At 55.7% G+C, this 13,667-nt stretch overlaps 2 protein-coding genes across 2 annotated transcripts; one reads left to right on the top strand and one right to left on the bottom strand.

Moving 5' to 3' along the window:
• Positions 1–120: 120 nt before the first annotated feature.
• On the bottom strand, positions 121–740 carry LOC135677462 (alpha-humulene 10-hydroxylase-like). Its single transcript, XM_065189822.1, has one exon. The coding sequence runs from the start codon at positions 709–711 to the stop codon at positions 121–123; it is 591 nt and encodes a 196-aa protein (XP_065045894.1). The 5' UTR covers positions 712–740.
• Positions 741–1,447: 707 nt separating this feature from the next.
• On the top strand, positions 1,448–2,614 carry LOC135677461 (uncharacterized). The gene has a single exon (XM_065189821.1). The coding sequence runs from the start codon at positions 1,448–1,450 to the stop codon at positions 2,612–2,614; it is 1,167 nt and encodes a 388-aa protein (XP_065045893.1).
• Positions 2,615–13,667: the final 11,053 nt, after the last annotated feature.

The raw sequence follows: 13,667 nt of genomic DNA, 5'->3' as shown, positions 1-13,667 counted from the left end.
TCATTTCGTTCAAATTCTTATGATCATGATAGAGGATATGAATTGCCGATATGATGAGAGAGAGGAGAGACTCCACCTTCGCTCAACTGGTATTTCCCTTGGACCGAGGCACTGCTTAGATCAAGACCAGCTTATATCGACGTCGGGGAGAGGGATGCGAGGAGCAGCAAGCAAGAACAGCTCTGATTTCCGAGATGCAGTCCCCCCCATATTCTCTGTCATGTCCAGATCTCCTGGCTTCATGGCATGGGGGAGTTCCCAGTCGAAGTAGAAGAGAAGATGAGCCAGCACCAGCTCCACGCCGACCATCGCAAACTGCACGCCGGGGCACATCCTCCTCCCAGCTCCGAAGGGTATGTACTCGAAGTTGGCCCCCTTGAAGTCGACCGGACTTCCTTGGAACCTCTCCGGCCGGAAGCACTCGGCGTCGTCGCCCCAGTATGTTGGGTCCCTCCCCAGTGCCCAGGCATTGACGACGACCCTGCTTCCTGCCGGTATCTTGAATCCCAGCACCTGCGACGTCTCCCTGCCTACTCTCGGGATCAGCAAGGGCGCTGGCGAATGCAGTCTCAGTGTCTCCTTGATTACTAGCTTCAAGTAGCTGAGCCCCTCCGCATCACGTTCCTCCACTTTACCCTTGCCTCTCATGGCTTCTCTCACTTCCTCCTGTGCTCTCTTCATCGTCTCGGGGTTCCTCATCAACTCCGACATCGCCCATTCCAGCGTCGTCGACGAGGTGTCAATCCCTCCCACGAATATATCCTGACAAGGAGAGGAAGAAGGAGATCGAGTCGCAACAGTCTAACTGATAGGGATAAAAAACTGATTTAACATAACACCCCGGATTTGACGTAATACACCCTCACGTCGGACACCCTGTGCGGCACACTGCCCCAGAACGAGCATTAAACAACGACACGACACGCACCCACACCCACCGTACCCAGACAACCTCCTCGGCTGACCCCTCATGGCCGACCGAGGTAGGAGAAGGCGGTGACTGACACCCCCCATACCCCGCGGCAGCTCGGCCTCCCACGCAACGCCCACGACGACGACAGACGCCATCAGAGGTACGACCCTGCTCCGGCAGGATGGCACATCAGGTAACATCAAACCCACTTATAAATACCCCCTGGCTCCCAACGGGCAAAGGGGGGGGACAATCTCACTAAAAAACTCCTCTCCGCATCACTGACTTGAGTCGGAGGGGTCGGGCCGAGCGACCAACCCGACCTGTGTGCAGGTACTCGACCGCCGCTGAATCCACTTGGCGTCGCAGAACTTTCCAGCCAGATCCCCTGCGTCAGCCACCACAACATCCCAAGGGGAGCCACGTCTGATCCCAACCATTTGGAGCCCTGAACCAGCCGCGTCGACCCCGATGTCACGGCTGAAAAAGTTACTTACCGTAATAGATTGGCGCTAGAAGGAGGGCGCCATCCAAATGTCAAGCGATCAGCGAATCCGCTTCGACGGACCCTCGACCACTGGGCTCCCCGCCTCGGGGGAACACCCCCTACATGATGAAACCCACGCCGAACGCCTCGCAGTAGTGTCAGAACGCTACTGGCAACTGTTCAATGACCCAGGCTTGTCGCCTCCCGACGATGCACCCGCCGGCCCGTTGCAAGTGTCACCCGAGGCCTTTCATGACCTCGCCCACCAGGTCCGAGCCCTGACAAGCATGGTGCAGACTATCGTCCCGATCGTCTCCCAACGGACCCCTCCACATGCGACCCGACCTTCGCAGCAACGGGAGACCCCTGTCCGGACTCACGCACCACTTCCAGAGCTTCCTGTCTCGCCTCGAAACCCCACAACTCGGCCCGGGAGCCGGGAAGCAGAGGACACGGCGAGCCGCCCCGAGCCCGAGGCTCCGACCGCCGACTCGACGAATGCCTTGCGAGCTCAGCTGCGCCTCGTCAGTCAAAAACTGGACGAGGTACAACAGGAAGTTCGCAAGTCAAAAGGAGAGCTCGGGGCGGACGGACACCAAGGATCCCCGTTCACCCCCGAGATACAAGAGCAGGCGATCCCGCCACACTTCCGCCTCCCCTCGCTGGACGCGTATGACGGCGCCGCTGACCCAGCGGACCACGTGGCCGCTTTCCGCGCCCAGATGGCGCTGTACGGGACTTCTGACGCTTTAATGTGCAGGGCATTCCCGACGACTCTGTGGGGGCCAGCCCGCGCGTGGTACAGCGGCCTGAAGCCCGGGACTGTCGCCTCCTTCGATCAGCTCGCCAAGGATTTCGAGCTTAACTTCTTGGCCTACGCCCGACCGAAGCCGTCCATGGCGCTGCTCCTCGGGCTCAACCAGAAGGAGGACAAGCCCCTCTCCCATTTTGTGAACCGCTTTACGACGCAGATCCGCGGATTATCGGATGCTCACCCCTCTCTCTTGATGCGGGCATTCATGACAGGCCTGTGGCCCTCCAGGTTCTTCTGGTCGCTCGTGGAGCGGCCCCCCGCCGCGGTCCCCGAAATGCTCCAGCGTGCCAGTCAATTCGTCGCCGCCAGACTTGGATGGCTGGGAAACGGGAGGATCACAAAAAGGTCAAGTCAGAGCCGCCCCGACAGCTACAACCCGCCACCTCCTGGCGGAGGATAGACAGACCCGAACCAAGGTCTCCTCTTCCCGCCTTGAATTCATCCCGAACTGAAATATTCCTGCTCGAGAAGGGGAAGGGGCTGCTCAAGGACCCTCACCCGATGAGGAACTCGCGGGAGCTCACAGACCGTTCAAGGTATTGCCGATTTCACCGACAGCACGGGCACGACACTGAGCAGTGCTACGAGCTGAAGAGGCAAATCGAGGAGCTTATCCTCAGAGGACACCTCGGCCAGTATCTCCGACCGAACAAGGAGCAGTCACCTCGACCGGAGGGCCCCGTCGAGTGGCACATCAATGTGATAGCCGGGGGCCTTGCATCAGGGGGAGGCGCCATGTCGGGCAGAAAGGCGTATGCCCGAGCCGCTCCTGACGAAGCCTCGGGACACGAGCCCGAGCCCGAGATTACCTTCCCAACCGGAGCTTCCGAGCACCCCGACCACGACGACGCCTTAGTGATATCGGCCAGGGTAGCCAACGCGCAAGTAAGGAGAATCATGGTCGACACAGGGAGCTCGGCCGATATACTTTACTTCGACGCCTTCCAGAAGCTGGGCTTGGCCAGGGAAAATCTGAGCCCGATGTGCTCGACACTCACTGGGTTCACGGGAGATTCAATATCACCCCTGGGAGCTATTACTTTGCCCTTGACTCTGGGGACCCCGCCGAGGTCGAAAACGGTGATGACCACTTTCTTGGTGGTCGACCTTCCCACTGCCTACAATGCCATACTCGGTCGGCCGACCCTCAACAAGGTCAGAGCCGTCGTCTCAACCTACTACTGGACCATCAAGTTCCCAACCCGTGCTGGAGTCGTGGAATTCACGGGAAGCCCCCGAGAGTCCAGGCGGTGCTACCTTACCGTCGTCTCATTGGGAAAGAAAGCCAGGACCGAGGCGCCACTGGAAGACCAACGGGAAACAAAAAAAAAAACTGGCTCCTCATCCCGAGCCGAGGGGATCCACTGTTGACGTACCTTTGCGAGAAGCTCGGCCAGACCATGCGATCAAGATCGGATCGGAGCTGCCCGAGCGGGAGCAGGAACGGCTCGTCGGGCTCCTACGGGAGAATGCCGACATCTTTCCCTGGTCCCCATCAGACATGACGGGTGTCGACCCCGAGGTCGCGGAGCATCATCTCAATATCCCACCCGACGCTCGCCCAGTGAAGCAAAAGCCCCGGCGCCAGGCTCCTGATCGACAACGCGCCATACAAGAAGAGGTGGACCGGCTCCTAGCAGCGGGCTTCATAGAAGAAGCCAAATATCCCCAGTGGTTGTCCAATGTAGTCCTCGTGAAAAAACACAATGGAAGCTGGAGGATGTGCGTTGACTACACCAGTCTTAACAGTGCGTGCCCTAAAGACTGCTACCCCCTCCCGAAGATCGACCAGCTGGTCGACGCAACAGCTGGGCACGCACGCCTATCTTTCATGGACGCCTATTCAGGGTACAACCAGATCAGGATGGCGCCCGAAGACAGAGAACATACGACTTTCCTCACCAATCAGGGGGTATACTTCTACAAGGTAATGTCGTTCGGGTTAAAAAATGCTGGGGCCACATACCAGAGAACGGTGAACAAGATGTTCGCCCATCAGATCGGGAGGAACATGGAGGTCTACGTGGACGATATGATCGTGAAAAGCCCGGAAGTCGGAACGCACCTTGTCGACTTGGCCGAGGCATTCGCCACACTGCGCAAGTTCGGCATGCGCCGCAACCCCACAAAGTGTGCTTTCGGCGTCACCTCTGGGAAATTCCTCAGGTTCATCGTACACGAGAGAGGAATTGACGCCAACCCAGAGAAGGTTCAAGCAATAATCAACATGCAGTCCCCCCGGACGGTTAAAAACCTGTAGCAACTTAACGGAAGGCTTGTCGCCCTGTCTCGCTTCCTCGCCCGGTCGGGCGATCGCTGCCTCCCGTTCTTCAAGGCGCTCAAAAACCCGAGGAACTTCCAGTGGACATCGGAATGCGAGGAGGCCTTCAAACAAATGAAGCAGCACCTGGCCAGCCTCCCCCGCCTCGCCTCTATCTCTCCTGGTGAGAAGCTGGGACTCTATTTAGCGGCCTCCCCGCATGCGGTCAGCTCTGTCCTAATTAAGGAAAGCTCCGGCCAACAACTCCTGATCTACTATGTCAGCCACGTCCTGAGTAGACCCGAGGAGCGTTACCCGCCAATAGAAAAACTCGCGCTCACCCTGGTGCTCTCAACTCGGAAGTTGCGCCCCTACTTCCAGGCACACCCAGTGGAGGTAATCACCGGCCAACCTCTTCGGCAGGTCTTAACAAAATTTGATGTTGCAGGTCGGCTCCTCAAATGGGCGGTGGAGCTCAGTGAGCATGATATATGATACGTGCCCCGGACCGCCCTTAAAGCCCAGGCGGTAGCCGACTTCATCGCGGAGTTAACTCAGGTGGAGGACGAAGACCCCAAGCAAACCCCCGAAGCTTGGACCCTACACGTGGACGGCTCGGCCAACTCAAGGGGTGCCGACGCGGGACTGGTCCTCCTTGCCCCTGACGGACGCTTGTTCGAGCGTTCCCTCCGCTTCGGGTTTAAAGCCACCAACGAGGCGGAGTATGAGGCGCTCCTAGCCGGACTAAGGCTGGCCCTCGAAATGCAGGTAGCCGCGATACACGTCCTCACCGACTCGCAGCTTGTGGCCGAGCAGCTCAGCGGTGGATACGAAGCTCGGGACCCAACCATGGCGAGATACCTGGCACGGGTAAGGGACCTAACCGCCAAGTTCCATTACTTTACTTTATCTAATGTTTCGAGAGAGGAAAACGAACGACCGGACGCGCTAGCTAAGCTGGCATCAAAGCCGACCTCCGAGGCACGGCCAGAGGTTGAGGAGTTCCCTGCTCGCGCCATTGAAGTGGCGACTACGGCTTCAGGCAGCGCGCCGATCACATGGGTGCAGGAGCTGCTGCGCTTCAAGCGGGATGGAACCCTTCCCCTCGACGAAGCCGCGGCTTGGCGCCTGCGTCGTACACACGTATGGTACACCGAGGAGAGTGGCCGACTTTACAAACGGTCCTTCACCTATCCCCTCCTGCGATGCTTGGAGCCTGACGAAGCCCAGACGGTCCTAGCCGAAACCCACGATGGGGTCTGCGGCGAGCACATCGACGGACGAACCTTGGTGCACAAAATACTCTACCAAGGCTACTACTGGCCGACCATGTGCCGAGATGCGAAAGCTTACGTACAGCGGTGCAGTTCGTGCCAGCAGCACGCCCTCGCACCCCGACAGCCCGCGGTCCCGCTCAGCCCCATCGATTGCGCATGGCCATTCACGCAGTGGGGTTTGGACCTCCTCGGACCCTTCCCATCGGCTTCTGGACAGCGGAAGTACATAATTGTAGGAGTGGACTACTTCACAAAGTGGGTCGAGGTCGAGCCACTGGCGACGATCACGAAACATCAAATGGAGAAGTTCGTATGGAGGAACCTAGTAACTCGGTTCGGGTTGCCCAAGGCCATCATTACAGATAACGGACCTCAGTTCGCCGGTAGGAGGTTCCGGGAGTTCTGTTCAGGTCATGGCATCCAGCTAAGGTTCAGCTCAGTGGCACACCCTTAGACAAATGGGCTGGTAGAGGTAACCAATCGGTCCATCTTGGACGGACTCAAAAGAAGGGTGTCCGCAGCCCGATCGGCCTGGACCAACGAACTCCCTAGCGTCCTATGGTCACTACGCACCACTCCCAAGGCCGCAACCGGAGAGTCCCCGTACAGCCTGACGTTCGGAACCGAGGCTGTCCTGCCGCCCGAGGTGGCTATCTCCACCCTTCGGACGAGGAGCTACGACGTGGAAGTCTCAAACGAGGGACTTCGCGCCAGCCTCGACATACTTGAGGAGCGATGCGCCGACGCACACCTAAAGGCCCTCTCTTACCAGAGAGCCGTCGCAAGGGTCTACAACAGGAAGGTACGACCTCGACCGATAAAGTTAGGCGACCTGGTCCTCCGAAAGGCCGAGGTCAACGACCCGACCCGAGCCAGAGGGAAGCTAGCCCCCAAATGGGAACGACCTTATCGGGTCGTCGAGGTAGTCCGACCGGGTACTTACCGACTCGCGTCGATGAACGGTTCTCCTTTGCCGAGAACCTGGAACGTCGGGAACCTTAAGAAGTTTTTCGTCTGAAACGAAGAAACCTTTTTCATTTAAAGAAGAAGAACTCCCTCCCAAAGGAAGAAGCTTTCGCCTAAGAAAAGAAGAAGGAAACAATAAAGCTGAAGGAGAAAAGTCTTTCCTTTCATTGAAGATAGCAAAACAAAATATAGGACCCGACGTACAAAACCAACCGACCAGCAAAACAAAACACAGGACCCCTTTCTTCGTTGCCGGGGCTCCTCCAGGTGATCATCGAAGGGGACCTCCTCGGGCATGTCCACCCCTTGGTCCTCAGGGTGAGGAGCGAAAGGGTTCCCCTCCACCTCGAGACCAAGGTGGCGAGCGCGGAAGCGGGACGTGGCGATTCAGTACCCGTATTCGAAGGATACCCGCCCCGTCCGCGTCAACCCAAGCTCGAACCCCTTCGACTTCTTGTATGCCTCGAGGAGCTCCTTGTCTTTTACGAGCCGAAGTCGGGCCTCCTCCGCCAGTGCTTCCGAGGCCGCCTTTGCTTCGGCCTTTGCCTCCTCCAGTTTTTTGCTGAGGGCACTCGCCTCCGTCTTCACCAGGCGGAGCTCAGTCCGCTCTACCCTTATTATCTTCTGGAGTCCCTCGTTTGCCTTCTTGGAGGCCTCGAGCTCCGACCGGAGGCGCGTCGCCTCCACCTCCAGGTCTGCCGCCCGCCGCTCGGCAGTCGCCACGGCCTCCGGACCAGCTCTGGCTCGAACCTCCTCGACCTGGTGGAGGAGCTCGGCGTTGCGACTAACGAGGCCCCCAATGACCCGACCGGCGTCGCGCACCATGTCCATTAGGGCCGTCGCATAGTGGAGGCCTTGCACGAGGAAAATCAGGTCAAGAAAGTCGGCATCGGACGGACGAACCTAAAAAACGAGAACGTACGTACCCCGGTCAATGACTGGGCGGACTTATTGAGTAGCACATCCGAAGGAAGAATGTACAAATCCCGAGCCATGTCGGGATGGAGCGCGCCTCGGAGGAACGCTGCGGAGGGATCCCCTCCGGCCCACACCCTATCTCCCCGAGTCAAGCCCTCCCAGCGCGCCACCAGGGGCTCGCTGGACTCAGCGAGCGAGATCTCGCTCGCCAACCGCGTCAGGAACGGCTCCCCATCTCCGGCTGGGAGTCGGCACAAGTCGCGTACGGAGACAGGGCGCGGGCCTTTCCTGGTTGTCCGTCGACTAGGTTCGGCCCCGTCGCGACGGTGGCCCGCCTTAGGACCCCTCGACGGGGTTGTCTTCGCCTTCTTCAAAGGGCGCTCAGCCTCGACCTCCGGCGGAGCCGCCTCCATGCCAGGCTACGGGTCGATCGACAGAGCTGGGAGAGAGGGTTCCGGGTCGGCCAGCGGAGCGAGAAGAGGGGGTTGCAGCGCCTGAACCTCCAGGAGTGAACGAAGATTCACCATTCGCTCCAAGGCGTTAAAACGTACCCAGAGGCATCGAGCTAAGGCCCGCCTCGACCAGCCACTGTTCGGTCATGGTCCGGATGGCCTGCGACCTAGGGAGGATCTCTCTGAGCCTCCCCAGAGCTTGGCACTCTACGTCGCCCAAATAGGGGATGGTGTTATCGATCGCCCTCGCGGACCATCGAACCCCGAAGCCCCAGTCCTGTGCGCGGCTGATATAGAAAAACCTCCCCTTCCATCCCTTGTTACTGGAAGGGGCCCCCCCGACACGAAAACTCGTTCGGGCCGATAGGAAGTAGCCCCCCGAGCCCTTGTAAAGACGATAACAAGAGAGAAAGAGGTCGAGGGTAGGGGTAATATCGACGTAATAACATTCCCCCAGGAATGCCACTAGGTAGCGCCAAGAGTTTGGTGCCACCTGAGACGGCGAAATCCGCCAAAGGGATAGGCAAGACACGATGAGGGGATGGAGAGGAAAGCGCAAGCCCGCTTCCAGGACATCAAGGGATAGGGCGAAGCCCTTCGGGACCGGATCGTACGCCCGCTGCCCCGGCTAAGGGGCGCAGAGGATGTGATCCTCCGGGATACTGTAGCGCTCCCGGAGTTCCTCCAGCGAAGACCCGCTCACAACGGAGTCCAGGTCGTGCGGCCACATCAAAGCTTCGAGGGCTCGTGTCGCTTCCTCGTCAGAAGATTCAACGGGGGGCGAAGGGGGATTCCCCTCCCCAGCCCCGAGGATAGGGGAAGGAGAAGAGGATGGAGAGGCAGAGGGAGAGGAAGAGGAAGAAGAAGAAGAGGACGACATCTCAATTGACCTTAGGAAGAGGAAAAAACTACGCAGGGGGCCAGGAAGAGAACTGGGGAGGCAACAGCGGAACTCGAAGGAAGAAACGCTGCAGCAGAAGATAGAGGTAAATTCTGGTGTCCGCTATTTAAAGATGATGTCCCGCCAGAATCAAGGCCCCTTCGCCTCCCAAGAGCGGGCAACAGCTCACCCGCGCACGCGCGTAGCCGTCGCGTCGCATCGGAAGGCACCCAAAGACGCTCTGCCTTAATGGAGGCTTGACGTGGCGACCCCGCTGAAGCGGCAACAACCGGACGCCTCGACCTCGACGCCCGGAGACGTACACCCAGCTCCCCCTTTCGAAGAATAAAATTAAATGCGGTAACTTTTCGACCCCCACCGCCGCCAAATTTAAAAGCAGAGCCCTCGGCTTTACGCCTCCCGAGATCACACATGCGTGGTCACCCCGCCTGCGTTGTGCTCCTCGGCTCTCAGCTTTACGCCTCCCGAGACCACACCTGCGCGGTCACCCCGCCTGCGTTGTACTCCTCGGCCCTTGGCTTTATGCCTCCCGAGATCACACCTGCGCGGTCACCCCGCCTGCGTTGTGCTCCTCGGCCCTCGGCTTTACGCCTCCCGAGATCACACATGCGCGGTCACCCCGCCTGCGTTGTGCTCCTCGGCCTTCGACTTTACGCCTCTCGAGACCACACTTGCGCGGTCACCCTGCCTGCGTTGTACTCCTCGGCCCTCGGCTTTACGCCTCCCGAGACCACACCTGCGCGGTCACCCCGCCTGCGTTGTGCTCCTCGACCCTCGGCTTTACGCCTCCTGAGATCACACCTGCGCGGTCATCCCGCCTGCGTTGTGCTCCTCGGCCCTCGGCTTTACGCCTCCCGAGACCACACCTACGCGGTCACCCCGCCTACGCTGTGCTCCTCGGCTCTCATTGGCTCCATTGCTCCCGAGATCACACCTGCGCGGTCACCCCACCTGCGTTGTGCTCCTCGGCCCTCGGCTTTACGCCTCCCGAGACCACACCTGCGCGGTCACCCCGCCTGCGTTGTGCTCCTCGGCCCTCGGCTTTACGCCTCACGAGACCACACCTGCGCGGTCACCCCGCCTGCGCTGTGCCCCTCGGCTCTCATCGGCTCCATTGCTCCCGAGATCACACCTACGCGGTCACCCCGCCTGCATTGTGCTCCTCGGCCCTCGGCTTTACGCCTCCCGAGACCACATTTGCGCGGTCACCCCGCCTGCGTTGTGCTCCTCGGCCCTCGGCTTTACGCCTCCCGAGACCACACTTGCGCGGTCACCCCGCCTGCGCTGTGCCCCTCGGCTCTCATCGGCTCCATTGCCCCCGAGTCCAATCCTGCTCAGCCTCCCGACTGAGTTGCGCGCCTCGGCCTAGTGCTGCTCGAGATGCGTTCACATAACCGACCCGCCTGAACAGCCCGCTTGAAGCAGGAAGCCATGCATCGGACTCCCTACATGCAAAACCGACGCATAGCTCCTTTCGGGTGGGGCATATGATAGGGGTAAAAAACTGATTTGACATAACACCCCGGATTTGACGTAATACACCCCCACGTCGGACACCCTGTGCGGCACACTGCCCCAGAACGAGCATTAAACAACGACACGACACGCACCCACACCCACCGAACCCAGACAACCTCCTCGGCTGACCCCTCATGGTCGGCCGAGGCAGGAGAAGGCGGTGACTGACACCCACCATACCCCGCGGCAGCTTGGCCTCCCACGCAACGCCCACGACGACGACAGACGCCATCAGAGGTACGACCCTGCTCCGGCAGGATGGCACATCAGGTAACATTAAACCCACTTATAAATACCCCCTGGCTCCCAACGGGCAAAGGGGGGGGGACAATCTCACTAAAAAACTCCTCTCCGCATCACTGACTTGATCGTCGGAGTGGTCGGGCCGAGCGACCGACCCGACCTGTGTGCAGGTACTCGACCGCTGATGAATCCACTTGGCATCGCAGAACTTTCCAGCAAGATCCCCTGCGTCAGCCACCACAACATCCCAAGGGGAGCCACGTCTGATCCCAGCCATTTGGAGCCCTGAACCAGCCGCGTCGACCCCGAGGTCACGGCTGAAAAAGTTACTTACCGTAACACTAACCACAATCGACTCAAGGCTCAAATCAGATTAGAATAAAAATCAAATTGATTCGATGATTCCTCAATTCCAAACCAAATCATAATCGAATTGATTGGTAGTTTCGATTTTTATTTTAAATTATATTTTTCTTATTTTTAAATCATTTTTAATTAAAAAATAAAAAAATCGATTGTTGGAATCTGAATTGGTTTCGATAGTTCGGTTTTTAATTAAAAAATAAAAAATCGATTGTCGAATCCATCGTCAAGATTAGGTGCAGCGCCACCGACAACTCCTCAACCAAGTTCGACTGTAGATCCACACCGCAGAATCCACCAAGTGGCTGATCTACCTTCTTCGTGAGAGCACAACGTTGGCCACCTCACCACTATCGCTCCTCTCCGCTGTAGTGTCCTCGCTTTTCAGCCTCTCAAGCCACAACTCCGCCACCTACGACAAAGCCATCGGATGACATCCCGGAGGCAACGATTGCAACGAACACGACTAGCCCCATCCCGTGACACCTCCAAAGTCCTCGAGTTTCTCCCCTCTAGTAGAAGAGCACAAGGCACTCTGCTTGCCCCAAGCGCCCCTTCCCACCTTTCCCAATGCTGCCACCCTCTTCGACAACACTGTCTCCATCCCAGATTTGACGATCTGAGCTCTTATAGTAACAGCAAGAGAGCTTTCAACTGCCAACTTCCTGGTGAATCTGATGGGATGACAAGTTCTTTATCGCTCAGATCTTCTGCCACAAGATCTGTAGAACTGTAGCAACTTTGCCTTGCTCGTTGCAGCAACCGTGCCTCTGGAAGAAGCATTGCACCTTGTCGCAGCCATATTCCACCCTTCTTCTACAATCGACGACTCCCAACTTGCTCCCTCAGATACATATCCTCTAAATGTCTTCATCGTCTACCTCTGATGCTCCAATTATTATCCCTCCAAGGAACCATAGCACTTCTCAACATACAGGCCTTATCACCATCAATGCTACAATACTCATCCCTTTCAAATTATCCAAAGGCGACAACTACGCATTTTAATATGCACAACTTTCTAATCTCCTATTTGGATATGATCTACTAGGCTACATTGACGGCTCTCTCTTATATCCACCATCAATGATCAACATCCCAGAAAAACCTATTCCAGCACTAAATCCAGCCCACAAACTATGATTACATCAAGATCATCTCATCCTCCAAGCTATTCAAGCCTCAGCCATTGGGTTCATCGCCCCACTGATATCTCATGTACGATTATTATAAAAGAATGGTACAAGTTGCAAACCACCTTGGCAAATCGCTCGCGTACTCGCATGCTCGGACTTCTATTCAATATAATGAAAACGAAATAAGAGGGAAGTACTATTGTTGATTATCTATAAAATATCAAAGTTATCATCGATGACTTAGCTTTGATAGGTCATTCTTTCAATGATGAAGAAGTCCTAGTCTATACCTTTAACGATCTAGGAGACAAGTACAAGGAACTGACAATAGCAATTCAGGCACACGACTCACCAATATAATTTGAAGAACTCTATGATAAATTGACTGACTATGAGACATATTTAAAGCATAATGATAGGTTGCCTAGACCAACTATTATATCTCAGGTTAGTCAAAAATCCAAGAGGAAGAGCAACTAGTACAATAAACACGTCAACAAAGGTCTGGCTAAGCTGCTTCCTGACCCTATAGGTCATAAACATACCCCTCCTCATCCACATCATTAACATTTCAATTATCATTATCAAGGTGGGAACTTTAATAGTCATCAACCCTAGCGAATTGACCTCACAAGCCAACAAAGAATCATTTGCCAATTGTGTGATAAAGTCGAATACTCTACGAAAGTCTGTCGGTCTTGACCCAGACTTCCTCGAATACTCAACCGAATCTCATGATTACTTTGACTACCAGCCAACCTAATTGGATTGTGAACTCTGGCTCCTCTCATCACATCACCTCTGATCTTTAGAACTTGTCTATCTACAGCAACTATGGCGGAAATGAAGATATCATCATCGGTGATGGTAAAGGAATTCTCATTAGTCATACTAGTTCCACAACACTTAATTCACTTACCACAACCTTTACACTTAGATGATATTTTATGTGCATATCACATAACAAAACCTCATTTTTGTTTCTCAATTTTACAAACAAAATAATACCTTAATTGAATTCTTTCCTAATTCTTTTCTTATCAAAGATTTGAGCACGGGGGCATCTTTAGTCCAAGGCCAGAACAAAGACAACATTTACGAGTGGCCATCAGCTTCACAAATAAACAAACCCATTGTTCACTCTTTAGTTGCAACTCCGATTGATGTGTAGCAACGTCATCTTGGTCACCCATTGTCCTTTATCCAACAAAAATTACTTTTCGTTATTATATTTCTACCTTTAAAACTAGTAGCATTATAATTCATTGTAATAATACTTATCTTAACAATAAAAGTCATAAACTACCTTTTGGCACATCCTTCATATCTTACTCTAAACAATTTGAAAGTATTTATATCGATGTTTAGGACTCTGCCCCAACCTCTTCTTTTGACAAGTTCAGATTTTATATTATTTTT

The sequence above is a fragment of the Musa acuminata genome, chromosome BXJ1-6 (genome assembly GCF_036884655.1).
Source record: "Musa acuminata AAA Group cultivar baxijiao chromosome BXJ1-6, Cavendish_Baxijiao_AAA, whole genome shotgun sequence".
NCBI lineage: Eukaryota > Viridiplantae > Streptophyta > Magnoliopsida > Zingiberales > Musaceae > Musa > Musa acuminata.
Note: the sequence above shows the minus strand (reverse complement) of the source record. Positions and strands in the feature narration are given on the sequence as shown.

Bases quoted from the DNA above. Each gene is read 5' to 3' on its own strand.
- LOC135677462 (XM_065189822.1), bottom strand. From the start codon at position 711: ATGTCGGAGTTGATGAGGAACCCCGAGACGATGAAGAGAGCACAGGAG.
- LOC135677461 (XM_065189821.1), top strand. From the start codon at position 1,448: ATGTCAAGCGATCAGCGAATCCGCTTCGACGGACCCTCGACCACTGGG.